Raw genomic sequence first — 19,631 nt, 5'->3', positions numbered from 1 at the left:
ACAAGTCATCACATTCTCCTCCTCTAAAACAACCGTTCGTCGTCGAACGGACAGAAGAAGGAAGTACCTGAGTCGGGGAAAAGATGGGGATAACGACTCCGCATATCGGACTCGGACTCCCAGGTCGATGCCTCAGCAGGCTGATCTCTCTACTGAACACGAATAGAAGGAAAACTCTTTGATCTCAACTGACGAACCTGTTGGTCTAGATAGCTACCGGCTCCTTCTCATAAGACAAGTCCTTGTCCAACTGGACAATGCTGGAATCTAACACGTGGGATGGATCGCCGTGATATTTTCGAAGCATGGACACATGAAACACTGGATGCACGACTGATAAGCTCAACGGCTATGCAAGTCTATAAGCCACCTCTCCCACTCGATCAAAGATCTCAAACGGGCCAATGAACCTAGGGCTAAGCTTGCCTTTCTTCCCAAATCTCATCATGCCCTTTATAGGCGACACTCGAAGCAGAACTTGCTCACCGACCATAAAGTCTAAATCACGAACCTTGCGGTCGGCATAACTCTTTTGCCTGGACTGAGCTGTATGAAGCGTATCCTGAACGATCCTGACCTTGTCCAAGGCATCCTGAACCAGATCCGTACGCAACAACCGAGCCTCTCCCGGCTCAAACCATCCAACCGGAGACAGACATCGCCTACCATATAAAGCCTCACATGGAGCCATCTAGATACTCGACTGGTAGCTTTTGTTGTAGGCGAACTCTGCTAAAGGCAAAAACTGATCCCACGAGCCTCTAAAGTCAATGACACAAGCTCGGAGCATATCCTCCAAAATCTGAATGGTCCGCTCGGACTGCCCGTCCGTCTGAGGATGAAACGTTGTGCTCAACTCAACCCGAGTGCCCAACTCTCGCTGAATTGCTCTCCAGAAGCATGAGGTAAACTGCATACCTCGGTCCGAAATGATAGAAACGGGCACACCATGAAGGCGAACAATCTCCCGGATATGGATCTCAGCTAACCTCTCAGAAGAATAGGAGACTGCCACAAGAATGAAATGCACTGACTTGGTCAGCCTATCAACAATAACCCACACTGCGTCAAACTTCCTCCGAGTCTACGAGAGTCCAACAATGAAATCCATAGTGATCTGCTCCCACTTACACTCGGGAAGCTCAATCCTCTGAAATGAACCATCGGGCCTCTAATACTCGTACTTAACCTGCTGACAATTCAAACACCGAGCCACATATGCAATGATATCCTTCTTCATTCCCTGCCACCAATAATGCTGCCGCAAATCCTGATACATCTTCGCGGCGCCCGGATGAATAGAGTACCGGGAGCTATGGGCCTCCTCTAAAATCAACTCTCGTAGTCCATCCGCATTAGGCACACAAACGCGACCCTGCAATCTCAAAACTCCATCATCACCTAAGGTAACCTGCTTGGCACCTCCATGCTACACCGTGTCTCTAAGGACACACAAATATGGATCATCATAGTGTCGATCACGGATATGCTCCAATAATGAAGAACGAGCAACTGTGCAAGCTAACACACGACTGAGCTCAGAGACATCCAACCTCATGAACTGATTGGCCAAAGTCTGAATATCCAAAGCAAGCGGTCTCTCACTGACCAAAATATAAGCAAAACTACCCATACTGGCTGACTTCCTACTCAAAGCATCAGCCACCACATTGGCCTTTCCTGGATGATATAAGATGGTGATATCATAGTCTTTCAACAACTCCAACCACCTCCTCTGCCTCAAATTCAACTCCTTTTGCTTGAACAAATACTAAAGACTCTTTGATCCGTGAACACCTCACATGCCACGCCATACAAATAATGCCTCCAAATCTTCAATGCATGAACAATGGCTGCCAACTCCAAATCATGAACTGTGTAGTTCTTCTCATGAATCTTCAACTGCCGCAAAGCATAGGCAATGACCTTGCCATACTGCATCAATACTGCACCAAGTCCAATACGAAATGCATCACAATAAACTATATAAGGCCTTAAACCTGTGGGCAAAACCAACACTGGTGCCGTAGTCAGAGTTGTCTTGAGCTTCTGAAAGCTCGCCTCACACTCGTTCAACCATATGAACTGGCCCCCTTTTGGGCCAACCTAGTCATTGGGGCTACAATAGATGAGAACCCCTCCACGAACCGACGATAGTAGCCTGTCAATCCCAAGAAACTTTGAATCTCTGTAGTTGATGCTGGTCTAGGCCAGTTCTTGACTACCTCAATCTTCTTCGGATCAACCTAAATACCCTCTGCTGATACAACATGACCCAGGAATGCAACTGAACTCAACCAGAACTCACACTTCGAGTACTTAGAATATAACTGACTATCCCTCAAGGTCTGAAGAACCACTTTAAGATGCTGCTCATGCTCCTCCCGGCTACGGGAATATATCAAAATATCATCAATGAAGACTATCATGAACGAATCCAAGTAGGGCCTGAACACTCAGTTCATCAAATTCGTAAAAGCTGCTGAGGCTTTTGTCAACCCGAATGACATCACCAAGAACTCATAGCACCCGTACCGAGTGCGAAAAGCTGTCTTAGGGACATCGGGTGCCCTAATCCTCAACTGATGGTAGCCAGATCTCAAGTCAATCTTCGAAAATACCTTAGCACCTTGAAGCTCATCAAACAAATCATCAATCCTCAGTAATGGATACTTATTCTTGATCGTAACCTTGTTCAACTGCCGGTAATCAATACATATTCTCATCGATCCATCCTTCTTCTTAACAAACAACATTGGCGCACCCCAAGGCAAAACACGCGGCCTAATAAAACCCTTCTCAAGCAAGTCTTGCAACTGCTTCTTCAACTCTTTCAACTCAGGCGGGGTCATATGATACGACAGGATAGAAATGGGCTGAGTGCCCGAAGCCAAATCAATGCAAAAGTCAATATCTCTGTTGGGTGGCATACCCGGCAGGTCTGAAGGAAAAACCTCAGGAAACTCATGAACAACGGGCACAGAATCAATAGAAGGAACCTCAACACTAGAATCACGAATATATGCCAAATAGGCCAAACACCCCTTCTCGACCATACGTCGAGCCTTCATATAATAAATAACACTACGGGTAGAATGACCAGGAGTCCCTCTCCACTCTAAATGATGTAAATCCGGTAAGGCTAAGGTCACAGTCTTGGCATGACAGTCCAAGATAGCATGGTAAGGTGATAACCAGTCCATCCATAATATGACATCAACATCAACCATGTCCAAAAGAAGCAAATCTACACGAGTCTCAAGACCTCCAATCACAATTATACAAGAATGATGGACTCGATATACCACAATAGAGTCACCCACCGGTGTAGACACATATACAGGGGCACTCAAGGAATCACTAGGCATGACCAGATACGGTGTAAAATAAGACACATAGGAGTACATAGACCCTGGATCAAATAAAACGGAAGCATCTCTGCCACAAACCAGAACAGTACATGTGACAACTGCATCAGAAACCTCAGACTCAGGCTTGGCTTGAAGAGCATAACATCGGGGCTGGGCCCCACCACCCTGGACTACCTCTCTAGGATGGCCTGCAGCTGGCTGGCCTCCACCTCTAGCGGTCGGGTCTCTACCTCTAGAACCTCTACCTCTACCTCTAGCACCTCTAGCTGATCGAGCGGTCTGTGGAACACCTGGTGCCTGAACCATAGCACGGGAACCCTGCTACTACGACTGAGTATCCACCAATCTCGGACAAGCCCTCCTGATATCACCATACTCACCATACTCAAAACATCCACCTGAGTGCTGTGGCTAAGAAAACTGAGACTAACCCTGGCGACCTGAATGACCACCCCGAAAACTCTGGAGCAGCAGTGCACTGATAGGAGCTGGTGGTGCAGTGTAGAGCTGCTGATCAGAATACTGCATGTGAGAACCACGACCACCTGAAGCACCGTGAGAAACCTGAAGTGTTGACTGAAAGAGCCTAGGAGGATGGCCTCTACCATACAAATACCTACCTCCAGATGAGGAACCACTGAATCTGCCTAAATGATGGGGCCTCTTGTCCGACCCATGACCACCTCCCTGTGACAGAACCATCTCCACTCTCCTGGCCACATTGGCTGCCTCCTGGAAAGTAATCTCACTCCCAGTCTCCCTAGCCATCTGAAGACGAATCGGCTGAATAAGTACATCAATGAACTCCTCACCCCCCCTCTCTCTCTCGGTGGGAAGTATGACACGAGCATGACGAGCCAAGTCGATGAATCTGGTCTCATACTGGGTAACAGTCATGGAACCCTGCTGGAGACGCTCAAACTGCCTCTGATAGGCCTCTATCTGATTCATGGGTAGAAACTTCTCCAGAAATAACTGAGTAAATTGCTCCCAAGTCAAAGCTGGCGATCTGGCTGGTCTAGCCAAACAAAAATCTCTCCACCAAATCTTGGCGGATCCAGACAAGCGAAAAGTGGCAAACTCGACCCCATTGGTGTCAACTATCCCCATGTTCCTGAGAACCTCATAACAACTGTCTAGATAATCATGGGGATCTTTAGTAGATGCACTGCTGAAAGTAGTAGTAAAGAGCTTGGTGAACCTATCCAACCTCCACAAGGCATCAGTAGACATAGCTGCTCCATCACCGGTCTGAGCTACCACACCCGGATGAACTGCTAGAGTCTGAAATTGGGGAGCTATTTGCTCCGGGGTGCGAGTAGCAGGAGTCTGGGATCCTCTTCCAGCCTGAGAGACGGCTGGTGCTACAGGAAGCAAGCCTGCCTGGGTGACGCTCTCCATAAGGCCCACTAGACGGACTAGAGCATCCTGAAGTACTGGGGTAGCAATAAACCCCTATGGGACCTGAGCTGGGTCCACCAGAACAGCTGGGGTCGGAACCTCATCATTAAAGTCAACCTAAGGCTCTGCTGCAGGTGCTGCTGCGCTGGGCTGAGCTTTGCCCCTACCTCGACCTCTAGCACGACCTCGACCTTGCCCTCTGCCCCTCGTGGGAGCTACTGCTGGGGGCTCGGGCTGCTAGTCAGTGGATAAGAAAGTGCGTGTTCTCACCATCTGCGAAAGAACAGAGTAGAGTTTCAATTAGCATTGAGAAACCAATCCGCACGAGAGGAAAGAATAAATGTGGAATGTTTCCTAACTCTGTAGCCTCTGGGGATAAATGCAGACGTCTCTGTACCAATCCCTCAGACTCTACTAAGCTTGTCCGTGAATTGTGAGACCTATGTAACCTAGAACTCTGATACCAACTTGTCACGACCCGGATTTCCCACCCTCGGGAGTCATGATGGTGCCTACTCGTAGAAGTTAGGCAAGCCACTAAACATAGAAAATTTCTAACTCTTTCATTTTTAACCCTTTTTAACAATCTGAATTTACAGGTATCCAACATTTAGATATTAACGATAAATGAAATCAAGCGGAAGACTTAATCTAAAATAATAACCAAAACCAATACGATAATGACAACACACATCTTTACCCAGAATTCAGTGTCACAATATCACGGACGGACTAAGATTACTACAACAAATGTCTGAAAGAAATACAATCTATCTCGAAATCTAATGAAAACAGAGTACATAATAATGTAAAAGAGAATACCGGGCCTGTGGACGCCTGTAGGACTACCTCGGGATCTCTGGCTGGACTAAAGGCAGGCTCCCCAAGTGCTACTATCCAAAAGCTGCTCTGGAATCTGCACATAGTGCAGAGTGTAGCATCAGCACAACCGACACCATATGCTGGTAAATGCATGGCCTAACCCCGACGAGGTAGTGACGAAGCTAGGACCAAACTCCCGATAAACCTGTGCAGTTATATAATATACATCGGAAAATAAACAGGAATAAACAATTAACATGGGAGGGGTACATGCTACGGGGGAAATATCGAATCCAGCAGAAACTTAAGAGAAATATGAGAGAATAATTCAAGATTTACAACAAAACCATAATAACACTGTTGTGGCGCACAACCCGATCCCTATCATTTAACACTGTTGCAGCGTGCAACCAGATCCACTTATATTACTGTTGCGGCATGCAACCCGACCTAATATAACATTGTTGCGGCGTGCAACCCGATCCAACATAACATTGTTGCGGCGTGTAACCCGTTCCAACATAACATTATTGCGGCATACAACCCATTCCATCTATAGTATTGTTGCGGCGTGCAACCCAATCCAACATAAAATTTATATACCTTTAGCAACAACCATACCAAGAGTCCTGGCAAGGGATCAATAATAAGCTACACTATCCCGGCAAGTGATTCGACAGTAAAAGTAAATACGTCCCGGCAAGGGAGAAACAACTATAACCAATTTTAACCCAACTTCTGCTCACCTTAGCTAAAACAAATACTCAATCATAAGTAATTTCCATGAAAACAAATTTAATCCTTGCTCAATGTCAAGAATCATCAATTAAATCATCCGTAGTACTGTTTAAGAACACAAAATAAATTGCAATTTAAGACTCACGGTCATGCTCGACACCAATGTATAGATACTCATCACCATGCCTATACGTCGTACTCAACAAGAAGCAAATAGCAAATAGGACACAACTCCAAATCCCTCAAGCTAAGGTTAGACCGAACACTTACCTCGAACTTTCACGGCCAACTCAAGCCTCAAACACCATTTTCCTTTTGAATTTGACTCCAAATCAATTGTATCTAGACATAATCGACTTAATAACATCAATAAACGCTAAACAATCCAATTCCAATGCTTAATTATAGCTTTCCCATCATTCTTTCCAAAGCGTCAAAAATTGACCCCGGGCCCGCTTGGTCAAAATACGAGGTTCAGACCAAAACCCGATCACCCATTCACCCACGAGCCCGAATATATAATTAGTTCCAAAATTTGACCCCAAAATGAGGTCTAAATTACAGTTATACAAAAAGCCCTAACTCTACCCAAATCCCTAATTTTCTATCCTTAAGAACATGATTTTAAGCCTAGAAATCTAATGGGTGTTAATCGAAATTGAAGAAAATGAGTCTATGATTACATACCTATGAATTGGTGGTGAAATCCTCTTTCAAAAATTGCCCAATTTGGAGTTTGGAAGAAGAAGTTATGAAATTTTGATTAAATCCCGATTTGGCTTCTATTTTAAAATCACTAGACAGGCCTTCATCGCGATCGTGATAGGTCTGTCGCATTCGCGAAGAGTTGGGCCTAAGTGACCTTTGCGTTCGCGACATCGGGCTCGCGTTAGTAGAGCTTTGACTCCTAGAACCTTCGCGTTCGCGGGCCAATGGCCGCGTTCGCGTAGCACAAAATTCCCTTTCCCCTCCCCAGGCCCAAAGGCCTTCGCGCTCGCGAAGGGAAACACCCCCAAGGCTTCGCATTCGCGTCCTGTGTCTCGCGTTCGCGTAGAAGGAGATTTCCTTCAGCCTGACTAACCCTCCGCGTTCGCGAGAGTCCTTCCGCGAACGCGAAGAAGAACACACTAACACACCAGAAAACTGAAAACCTGCAATCTTTTCCAAGTTCAAAACCTTTCGAAACCCATCCGAAACTCACCTGAGCCCTCGGGGCTCCAAACCAAACATGTACACTATCTCAAAAACATCATATGAACTTATATGTGTGATCAAATCGCCAAAATAACCTCTTAAACAACGAATTTAGCATAGAAATCTAAGAAAATCTTCAAAATTTTCAAAGTAGGAATTTTCACAATTACGGGTCCGAATCACCTCAAATGACTTCCGCTTCTTACAAAATTTTACAGACTCATCTTATTTCACGTATAAGACCTGTACCGGGCTCCAAAGCCAGAATACGGGCCCGATACTATCAAATTCCAAATGCATTTCATTTCCAAAACTCATAGAAATTTCCAAGAAAACAATTTTCTTTAAAAAATTTATTTCTTGGGTTTGGGACCTCGGAAATTCGATTCGAGGCATACGCCCAAGTGCCATATTTTCCTATGGACCCTCCGGAACCGTCAAATCACGGGTCCGAGTCCGTTTACCCAAAACGTTGACCAAAGTCAAATTAATTCATTTTATAGTCAAAATTTATCATTTTCACAGATTTTCACATATAAGCTTTCCGGCTACGCGACCGGACTGCGCACACAAATCGAGGTGATGCTAAAAGAGGTTTTTAAGTCCTAGGAATGCAGAATTCAATTTAAAAACAAGTGATGCATCACAGTAAGTGTCGGAGTCGACCCCTCGTCACTACTTCTTTGAGGTTAGACTAGATACTTAGTGGGTACGCATTGATTTACGTACTCATACTACACTTGCTGCACAGTTTTGTGCAAGTACATATGTGTCTAGTGGTCCTGTGAGAGCAGAGGCGTGGTTAAGTGTGGGGACTTAGGTGAGCTGCATTTCCACAATTTGATCCGCATCCAGCATAGTCTCCTTCAGAGTTACTTATGTATTTTCCTGTCTAATTTGTTTTTAGGACAAATGTTGTATTTTATTTTATCTTCCTAGTTAATGCTCATGCACTTGTGACACCGAATTTTGGGGGTATTTATGAGTTGTTCAGTAGTTTAGTTGGGAAAATATTATCATTTACTCTATAAATTTTATTTCTCATTATTTAATTGAAGGAAAAATCATGATTTCATAAAATACTAAAATGAGTAACTAAATTAATCAAGTATTGTTGGCTTGCCTGATAGCGATGTTAGGCGCCATCACGATCTTTAAAGGATTTTGGATCGTGACATAGAGTGACTGGAGATGTTTGGATCCATTTACAAGATCTATTGACCTAAGAATGGTTTACAACAGTAGAGAGGTTGTTAATGGCTGTGACTTTAGGCCGTCTCAAGTTATTCATCAGCCTAGAATTGAGATTGAAGGGGCAGATGTTTGCACCTTTTACACTCTGGTAAACACTTCGTATTCATTTTATATATCACTCTTTTTGTCTTTATGTTTTTATCTGTTCTACGAAGAATAACACATTTCTGTATGGAAACCAGTCAAGCTATCAATATGGGCGGGCCCGGGCTAGCCTAGCCTAGCCTACGTGGGCTTTAGCAATTGACGGGTTGGGATAGGCTAGCTTACCATTTTGATAATCCTTATAATGTTCAGCCCACCCCAGCCCTATGTAGGCTGCCGGCCACCACGGGCTGGCCCGCCATTTTTTAAAATATAATTTTATATTTTTCTTTACGTTCTAACTTAAATAAAAATCTTATTGGAAAATTTTTACAAATCTTAATACTTATACTGTATCAACATATCACGATAAACACTGAAAAAGTAAAAGACAAGACTATATTTCATCTAGTAAAAGTCAAAACTCAGAACAAACTATTCAAGAGAACGTCCATGACGCTTATGGATATCCAACACATCATCTTCATCAAACACATTTGAATTCGCTTGTGAGTAGGTTGTCTTAACATCTTCACTTACATCTACGTCTACAATTCATATGCAATATTAATTAGTTAAATATTCAAAATAATTAAATTTTTAAAACTAATTAATGTTTTAAGACTTTGATCATTTAACATGATGAACTCAATAAACTTTAAGCTTGGGATACTCTTCTTGATATTTTTTGTGTCATACAATTTTTATATTTTAAATACATATTTTTATTAGGCCCACGGGCTGTCCCAACCCAACCACAGTCAAGCCTCATGGGCCACGGGTTTTACTCAGGCCGCACTTAAAAGCCTCGTTTTTAAATGGACTCCAAAAATTCTAGTCCAGCCATGCTAAATCACAGGATGGGATGCGCTGGCCCAGCGGGCCAAGCCCATATTAACGGCTCTAGAAAACCACTATTAGAAATGTTTCTGACAGACTTTTCGCCAGAAAGCTTAGGTTTTCGACCGATTTAGAATGGATACGTGGGATTTGTGTCTTTCACTGTGGTTTTTTTATTTTACCTTTAATAACATGTTCTTATAGCCATAGAAATGTCCTGACATGTTCTTGGAGGGGCAGATGTTTGCACCTTTTACACCCTGGTAAACATCCCATATTCATTTTATATATCACTCTTTTCGTCTTTCTATTTTTATCTGTTCTACGAAGAATAACATCTTTCTGTGTTGAAACCCATATTAGAAATGTTTCCGACTGACTTTTCATTAGAAATCTTAGGTTTTCAATGGATTTTGGATGGACATGTAAGATTTGTGTCTTTTTATCTGTGGTCTTTTTATTTTATCCTTAATAACATGTTCTTATAGCCATAGAAATGTCATGACATGATCTTGGAGTGGAAGATGTTTGCACCTTTAACACTCGGGTAAACATCATATATTCATTTTATATATCACTCTTTTCGTCTTTCTATTTTTATCTGTTCTACGAAGAATAACACCATTCTATATTGAAACCCATATTAGAAATGTTTTCGACTGACTTTTCATCGGAAAGCTTAGGTTTTTGACGATTTCGGATGCACGTGAGATTTGAGTCTTTCTATTTGTGATCTTTTTATTTTAGCCTTATAACATGTTCTTATAGCTATAGAAATGTCATGACATATTCTTGGAGGGGCAAATGTTTGCACCTTTTACACTCTGGTAAACATCCTATAATTTATATATCACTCTTCTCGTCTTTCTATTTTTATCTATTCTGCGAAGAATAACACCTTTCTGTATTGAAACCATTACTAGAAATGTTTCCAACGAACTTTTCGTCGAAAAGCATAGATTTCTATGGATTTCAGACGGGAACGTGAGATTTATGTCTTTCTATGGATTTCGGATTTCTCTGATAGCTTTATAGCACACTCTAATTTTGCCCACTAAAACTTACGCAAATAGTAAGAATAAAATCAAGGGCAAAAATCACTTTTAGTTCGTAACAGAAATTATTTACATCCGGTCCAAGGCTCAGGATTCGATGGATGGCGGGGCATTTAATAAAAATTTATCACTGCTCAAAGATTGGTATGGAGGTTTATGCTAATATTTGGCTACTTTTTGAAGACATTTGCAAGTATATATGAAGTTTTTGTTGAAGATTTCTGGTGTCAGTGACTCCTTAACTCATCATGTGCGTCCGCCTTTGCATCCGGTAGCTATAAAAGGGTATAAAATTATATATATATTTTTTATATATATATAACATACATAAATGTACTTATATATATAATTTTCGACTATTATTTTAAAGCAACTATACAATGTCATTTTCCAAAAAATAAATATTTCTTATCTTTTTGAATTAATTTAAATCCTAATTTCTCATGATTTTCACCTACTAAACACTTCAACATTTCTCTCTTTGTAATCTATATATGGCAAATTTCAGCAGCTCTCGCATATATTCACTTCAATCCGATCATTGAGTATCTTGGAAAGAATAGAAATCATAATAGAACGGTCAACATCGACTTTGAAAGCATTAAAAACGTAGCTACTTCAAATGCTGGGGCGGCTCAACAACATTCGAGTCTAAAGCAAAGCCTTAATAAGAGGCCTTGAAAAAAGAAAAAAAGAAAAATAAAAATAAAATTATATATATAAATACATATATATAATTTGGTTTTATAAATACAAAAAATTGAATAAATTTCACGGTGATTGCATCACAACTGAAATGAGAGAACCCGGATAATATATTTCCTCCATCCCAACTTATGTGACTCCTTTTTTTTTCTTTTTTTCTATCAGCTCCCTTTCTATATTTGGTTATAATTCAACTTTAGCTTTTCCTTTTTACTCTTAATGAGATGATTTTTAGCCACACAAGTTTTTGTGATTTACTTTAGATCACAAATTTCAAAAGTCGTCCTTTATTTCATAAACTCCATGTCCAATCAAACACTTTCATATAAATTGGGATAGAGAGAGTATAATTTAAATGAGGAAAATAAATGATAATTAAATTGGATTATTCGATATAGTTACATGACTAACTAATGAATAGAGAAATAAAATTCAGTAAAAATACAAATTAAAATTGACAGAAACCAATTTTGGTTATATTAATTAGAGAAAGAAATTGAGTTATTAAAAATTAATATGACAATAAAGAAATAAATTTATCAATAATAAGAAATAATTATATAAAGTATATTATATATATAGAAAAATAGTAATTTCGGGGCCCTTAAATTATTGAGGCCTAAAGCAAGTGCTTCACTTGCTTTAGTGTCTGGCCGTGCCTGTTCAAAAGTTAAATTTTATCTTATTTAGAAATTCGCTTATGTATTTATAGCACAAGTTTTGAAAAGTTAAATTTTTTTTCAATACCTATTGAGTTTTCTTTTCTACAGGAAAAAGAATTCTTTAATTTCCTATTATTTAGGCTAGCTCACTTGGTGAGCTCCCGGTCTTCCGCAGTTGAGGTGGATAGTTAATTACTAGTGTATCTTTACCAATAGTATACAAATTAAGCTACCCTTAGTCGTAGCCTCTTTAATTAATTGGTAATAACCGTACCCACACCTATCATTTACTCCCCCACGTCTCTCATCTACCCTCATGCCTCTAATCACATATAGGGAGGTTCTTCCATTTTCAAATCCTTCTGTTCAACGCATAAGCCAGCCATTAGAATGCAATGATGCATCTCTTTTAATTTGGATTGTACTTATCTGTTATAGTAGCTTAAAATACGTTGATAATGTAATTATTCTGTACTTTAATTTGTCACCTAACAAAGCTAAGAAATCTCAGCTCCTAGTAATTATTGCATAGAAAGAAGATGAGAACAAATAAGATTGATAGACTATTGCGTGTATGGAAGTTTTCGAGTTGCAGAAAGAAGATCGAGTATATATATATATATATATATATATCCAAGTTGCAGAAAAAGAGAAGAAAAAAAAAGGTTTAGATTCTTGGAATTAATGGCACAAAAAGACATGAACCGAATATTTAGATACTCAAACATACATAGACATACTATAAATAGTCATAGTTAGCTACACCCTTTGCTCATATTCATTGAGTTCATGCAACAAATTGTATTAAAGGAAGAAATAAATCCCATTTAAGCAAAAGTTCAAAGATCAAAATGTCAAGAGGAAGAGACACATTGGTACTTGGTAGAGTGATTGGAGATGTTTTGGATCCATTTACAAAATCTATTGACCTAAGAGTGGTTTATAGTAGCAGACAGGTTATTAATGGCTGTGACCTTAGGCCTTCTCAAGTTATTCATCAGCCTAGAATTGAGATTGGAGGGGCAGATGATTGCACCTTTTACACTCTTGGTAAACACTCCGTATTCATCATTTTATATATCACTCTTTTTGTTTTTGTTTGTTTCACGAAGAATGACACCTTTTTGTATTGAAACCAATACCAGAAATGTTTCCGACAATTTTCGCCGGAATGCTTAGGTTTTCGACGGATTTCGGATGGACACGTGAGACTTGTCTTTCACTGTAATTTTTTTATTTTACATTTAATAACATATTCTTATAGCCATAGAAATGTCATGACATGTTCTTGAGGGGTAGATGTTTGCACCTTTTACACTCTGGTAAACATCCTATATTCATTTTATATATCACTCTTTTCTCTTTCTATTTTTATCTGTTCTACGGAGAATAACACTTTTCTGTATTGAAACCCATATTAAGAATATTTCCGAACGACATTTCGTCGGAAAACTTAGGTTTTCGACGGATTTCGAATGGACACGTGAGATTTGTGTCTTTCTATCTGTGATCTTTTTATTTTATCCTTAATAATATGTTCTTTTAACCATAGAAATGTCATAACATGTTCTTGGAGGGGCAGATGTTTGCACCTTTTACACTCTGGTAAACATCCTATAATTTTTTATGTCACTCTATCTTTTCGTCTTTCTATTTTTATCTATTCTATCAAGAATAATACTTTTCTGTATTGAAACCATTACTAGAAATGTTTCCATTTCGTCGAAAAGCATAGTTTTCTATGGATTTCAGACGGGAAGGTGAGATTTGTGTCTTTATATATGTGATTAATTTCTTTATTTTATCCTTAATAACATTTTCTTATAGCCATAGAAATATCATGACGTGTTTAAGAGCACAAGTTTTTATAATATCTTTGGTATGTACAAAAATCTATTTAATTTTTTCATTCTTAAACTATTGTGTCCGGTCAAATAACATCATATAAAATAAAACAGAGGCCAGTCATATACCATTGTTTCTTGTTTCTTGTACCTTTACACTAGCTGTACACAAACAAGTGTATAATCTAGGGTTTCATGATTTTTCATATAGTTTTCTTATTCTGGAAATATTTATCAAGACATATTGGAATCTCTCTTGTTTTTTAAGGTAATGGTGGATCCTGATGCTCCGACCCCAACCAACCCAAACATGAGAGAGTATTTGCACTGGTCAGTATATTGTTTGTCGATTTAGTTTATACATACTGATAATATAGTTAGTTTTTACACCATTATTACTAAACTGTTCGTTTTACTATTCTTTCTTCTGACGCTTTCTGAAAAGTGGGAGGTGGGTTTGAGTTTGAGGTCTAGGTGTTAGGAGTGTATTAAAAGAGGTTCACTTGAATTCCTTTCGTTAAAAAATATATTATACTAATACACTAAAACAAATTTTTTTTAATACATACATAAATTGTTAAATCTCATATAAATAAGCTTTTAATTTATAAAAAAGTGGCATAAGAATATAATCACTTTAGACTGCATGTTCAAATCTTAAGTGTTGCATTCTTGTACTTTAAGGGGTCGTTTGTTTTAGAAACAAGTTATCCCATGATTAATTATTGCGGGATTAGTTATCTCTGTATTAACTATTCCATCCTTTCATGGAGATAAAAAAATACTATAATTCCGGGGTAACTAATCTCGGGATTAGTTATACCATGATTTTATCCCAACCAAACGTGGGATAAACTCATCTCGAATTTAATCTCGAAATTAATTATCTCTTATCTCTTATCCCTCATACCAAACGAGCCATAAATTCCTTCACTGTTATTCCTCAAAGTTCAAAGAAGCATGATTCTCGTACCAGTGATAATAAGAATTTCCATGATTGAAATTCCTATTCAATTGTTTTCTTGTCATCCTCATGTATATATGGTGGACCAATACATTATTCCAATATGTCGGATTTCTCTGATAGCTTTATACCACACTCTAATTTTGCCCACTCAAACTTACGCAAATAGTAAGAATAAAATCAAGGGAAAAAATCACTTTTAATTTGCGGCGGAAATTATTTAGATCTGGTCCAAGGCTCAGGGATCGACGGACGCGGGAAATATTATCACTGCTGAAAGATTGGTACGGAGGTCTATGCTAATATGTGGCTATTTTTTGAAGACATTTGCAAGTATATATATGAAGTTTTTGTCAAAGTTTTTGCGTCCGCCTCTGCATCCGGTAGCTGTAAAAAGGTATATATATATATATATATATATATATATATATATATATATATATATATATATATATATATATATATATATATATATATGTATATATATACAAAAAATATACAATTTTCGGCTATTATTTTTAAAGCAGCTATACAATGTCATTTTCCCAAAAATAAAATATTTCTTATCTTTTTGAATTAATTTAAATCCTAATTTCTCATAATTTTCACCTACTTTGTAACACACTTCAACATTTCTATCATCGTAATCTATATATGGCAATTTTCTGTAGCTATCGCATATATTCACTTCAATCCGATCTTTCTAGGTTGAGTATCTTGGAAAGAATAGAAATCATAATAGAACGGTCAACATCGACTTAAAAAGCACTAAAAAAGTAGGTCCTTCAAAAGTTAAAATTTTAGATCTTATAGAGAAATTCGCTTATACCCAACCCCAGTTTAATTAAATAAAAAAACTTTCGATTTTTCTTTTACTTGAAAATAAACTTTCTAGTAGTATGTTTCAATTCCATGGAATTTCTATTATTAGTTTAAAAAAGATGATGTGAAAAAGATGAGAAATGAAGAAAATCCCTATGTTTGGGTAGGTTTAAAATAGTTCTTTTGAATATACTCCAGAACAGTTTGGGTTCTTTAAATTTTGCCAAAAGTGAACCTTTGATCTATTCGTCAACTATTTAACAAATTCCGATTGTTAGACTATATGAGAAATGTGGGGGGAAAAAGATTTAAATGGGAGCTTGAACAGCACAACTAAAACTCCAGGAATTTTTCGAACTCTAGCATAGTGTGTAAGAGTTTCTCTAGTAAAAGCCTCGAACTTTAGCACACTATGGTGGAGGGTATTTCGTGATTTATCTAGAGTTATTTTTGTCTAAATTTTATTTTTTCATTAAAAATGACTATTACTCAATTACATTTCTAATAGTCGCTAAATATTAACAAACGATCCAAAAAATGGACATCCGACGCTATTTTCAGTGGAAATGATACCAGATAGCTCTTTTAAGCATGTTGTTTAAAATATATCCACAGTTTATTATGTATTTAAAGATTAGCCAATTTTGCTCAAACTTTAGGACAACGTCCTAGAGTTTAAACCTCATATTTCAAACTTCAGGATATCGTGTCCTAAAGTTCGAAAATCGTGTCCAAAAGTTTGAATTTTATGTCCTGAATTTCAAATTAGCAGCTCAAAAATTCAGGACACGAAGTCCTCAATTTCCAAATTCAGAATACTTAGTCCTGAAGTTTGGGTGAATTGACTCATCTTTAAATACATTTAAGGTCATTTGATCCATTTGATATGTAGCAATGACTTTATGGAATAAGAACAAGAAGAATTAACCTAAATAGTCACTCACCCAACCACTTAAACTGAAACTAGCTGATAGATGAATAATATAAATATTATTCATGTATAATATATGTATAACTGTGTATAATCAGCGCATAATCTATGTATATCGGCTAGAAAAAATAAATAATGAATTTGTCCGGCTAGAAAAGTCTATGGAATACAAATGCTAGAAATAAAACTTTGACTCATCTTCGTTTCTTAAAATGTGTTCGAAAAATATCATATTCTTTTGCTGATAATTAAGAATATCATATTGCAAAAAACAAAAAAAAAAAAAACATTTTTGGAATTACCTACCCAATTTAAACAAGTGCGCTGATTCTTTGCTAGGTTGGTCACCGATATCCCAGCAACTACAGGAGTAAACTTTGGTAAGCCTCTGTCCTTCATTCTAATCACGATTTTTGTTACTCTTATATTTCATCATTCGAGTTTCGGAGGAAATATTATTTCTTTTTCCTCTAAGGTTATAAGTAGACAAAGACAACGTAAAATTGAGAGTTAAAAGTAGCCATAAGTTATATTGCCCGGACTCTCCAAAAATATTGTCGCATTTGTATTTGATTATCAAAAAATACATTACATTTGGAAGAATCCGACACGCATTATGTCATATTTTTGGAAAGTCCGAGCAATATAGACCATAAGATTAGACATGATTTTTAAGTGTGATTTATGTTTAGTTTATTTATTGCATTTTAGGAAATGAAGTGGTATCCTATGAGAGTCCAATGCCTACAACAGGAATACATCGGTTTGTTTTTGTGCTATTTCTGCAATTGCGTCGAGAGATTAATGTCTATGCTCCTCGAAGTCGTCAGAATTTCAACACAAGAGATTTTGCAGAGCTTTATGAACTTGGATTACTTGTTGCTGCAGTTTACTTTAATGGCCAAAGGGAAAATGGCACTGGTGGTCGTCGACTATAATATGCAACTGTTTAATATATATAAATAATGTGTCCAAAACCTAGCAAACTGCTTTTTCTAGAATCCAAAACTCAGAATCCTATATCTTTTGGCAAATATCCAAGAAATAAAATAAGTTAATATGGCCATGTTATATATATATATATATAGAGGCAACTGCTGACCAATTATTTAGTTATGAAATATTATTAGCTTTGTTTATGCTATCAATATCTTTACGTGTGATTCAGTGAAATACTAGTCTGATAAAACACTGTCCAAATACATTCAGCATCTTCCGGTTTGGAGATCTTGTCGTAGCAACCTCGAAAAGTTGAAAATTACCCATGTAACACACCATCTACAAGCATGCGCTCCCACATCTTTATATATTATATTAACAACCATATATCAAATTCCGTCATTTATTACAATATGCCGTTTCCACAAAAAAAAAGAAGTATAAATCATCCTTTATAATAATAATTTTAGAATCACCATACAAATAATTTTCAACACTCATCATGTTTACAACATATATATAAGAGTCGTTCAATTTTTTTTAAAAGTATAAATTTTTGTTTCCAGCGAACGAATAATCATTGAGTCCTCTTTCCGGACAACACAATCTTAAGCCAACAAGAACTTATGAAAATAAGATTCAAATTTCTCCATTTCTTTGGCAGGAAGAGCAACCAAAATATTGACCCCATCATTGTTGCTGCTTATATTATCATCAATATTAGGGAAAAACAAATGATATCTTTTCTATGGCTAACCACTGGACAACTATACTTAGGTTTTCCCCAAGGGTATTCCACTTCAGAAAACCCTAATCTCCACCAAGAAGAAATTAAAAATTAATTCTCCATTATGGAAATCTTAGGCTTGAGAAGCTAAGTTTTTTTTAGAAAATCTTGTAGCTTGTTCCATCGAAGGTTATGTGATTTGTTGATGTGCCCAATGCAAAACCACCACACTTAAGTGATGTCACCTAGAAGAGGTAAATTTTTTTAGGTAAATTAACCTAAATAACCGTCCACCCAATTACTTAAATTTGAAATATTTGGCTCATGTAGTATTCTATATAATCATGTGTATAGTCATGTATAATCAGTGTATAATATATGTATATCAACTAAAAAAAATAAACAGTGAATCTGATAAATTATTTGTGTAAAGATCCCAGAAAATTAAATGGTTATGCTGTCACATGACCAAAGTCTTGTTGCTTTGGAGAGAAAATGTGGTTCTCAATCCCATTTATGATAATTTAATGTGGCTTGACAATGACATATAATTTAGCATGCACATGGAGTTTAATGCCAATGTGTCTCAATAAGTAAATTATGGATCTTAATCTTCTAATCAATAGTAATCTTGTGTTTATTGTCTTTTGAAAAGCTAGGAGAGCTGTGTAATAGGTGAAGGCTTAACTTTAAAAGTATACATATGACCCCAAATTTTTCTATGAAAAAGTAAAATGGGGGATACCAAGTGAAAATTCCGTGTTCTTATCCTTTCTAACTAATGATTAAAAACAAAAGAGTAACAATTTCACATTTTTAGGTGTTGAAAATTGTATCTAGTGCCAGTTAGCCTAGAATAAGTATAGTCTCTTAAAAATTTTAATTTTTTGATATGTATATATAATTCGATTTGTAAGTAATGAGTTGAATTAAACTATAAACTCCGTCTTAAATGCACCTTTGTTGTTATTTAACATCAAAGATGAGACTAAGATGTGATAGAACATCATTTACTTACCTTGAGATAGGAGGCAGCCCAAAACATTGGCATTATGTAACGATCCGACCGGTTATTTTAAGCTCTAGTGCGTTGTTCGGTAATTTGAGATAAGCAGCTTCACTTCAGGTATTGTGACTTGTACGCCTGGTCGGAATTGAATTTCGGGAAGTTCAGACTTGATTTGAAGAGAAAATTCTCATTCCGGAAGCTTTAAGTTGGAATAATTGACTAATGTTAGATTTTTAATAAACGAACTCGGATTAGGATTTGAAGGTTTC

At 37.6% G+C, this 19,631-nt stretch overlaps 1 protein-coding gene across 1 annotated transcript; it reads left to right on the top strand.

Annotated features, from left to right (window-relative positions):
* The first annotated feature begins 12,977 nt into the window (after nt 1–12,977).
* On the top strand, nt 12,978–17,625 carry LOC104234573 (protein VERNALIZATION 3-like). The gene is made up of 4 exons (XM_009788163.1): nt 12,978–13,187; nt 14,239–14,300; nt 17,027–17,067; nt 17,399–17,625. The coding sequence occupies exons 1-4, from the start codon at nt 12,978–12,980 to the stop codon at nt 17,623–17,625; spliced, it is 540 nt and encodes a 179-aa protein (XP_009786465.1).
* Nucleotides 17,626–19,631: the final 2,006 nt, after the last annotated feature.

Source organism: Nicotiana sylvestris, chromosome 5 (assembly GCF_000393655.2).
Source record: "Nicotiana sylvestris chromosome 5, ASM39365v2, whole genome shotgun sequence".
In the NCBI taxonomy this organism is placed as follows: Eukaryota; Viridiplantae; Streptophyta; class Magnoliopsida; order Solanales; family Solanaceae; genus Nicotiana; species Nicotiana sylvestris.
Note: the sequence above shows the minus strand (reverse complement) of the source record. Positions and strands in the feature narration are given on the sequence as shown.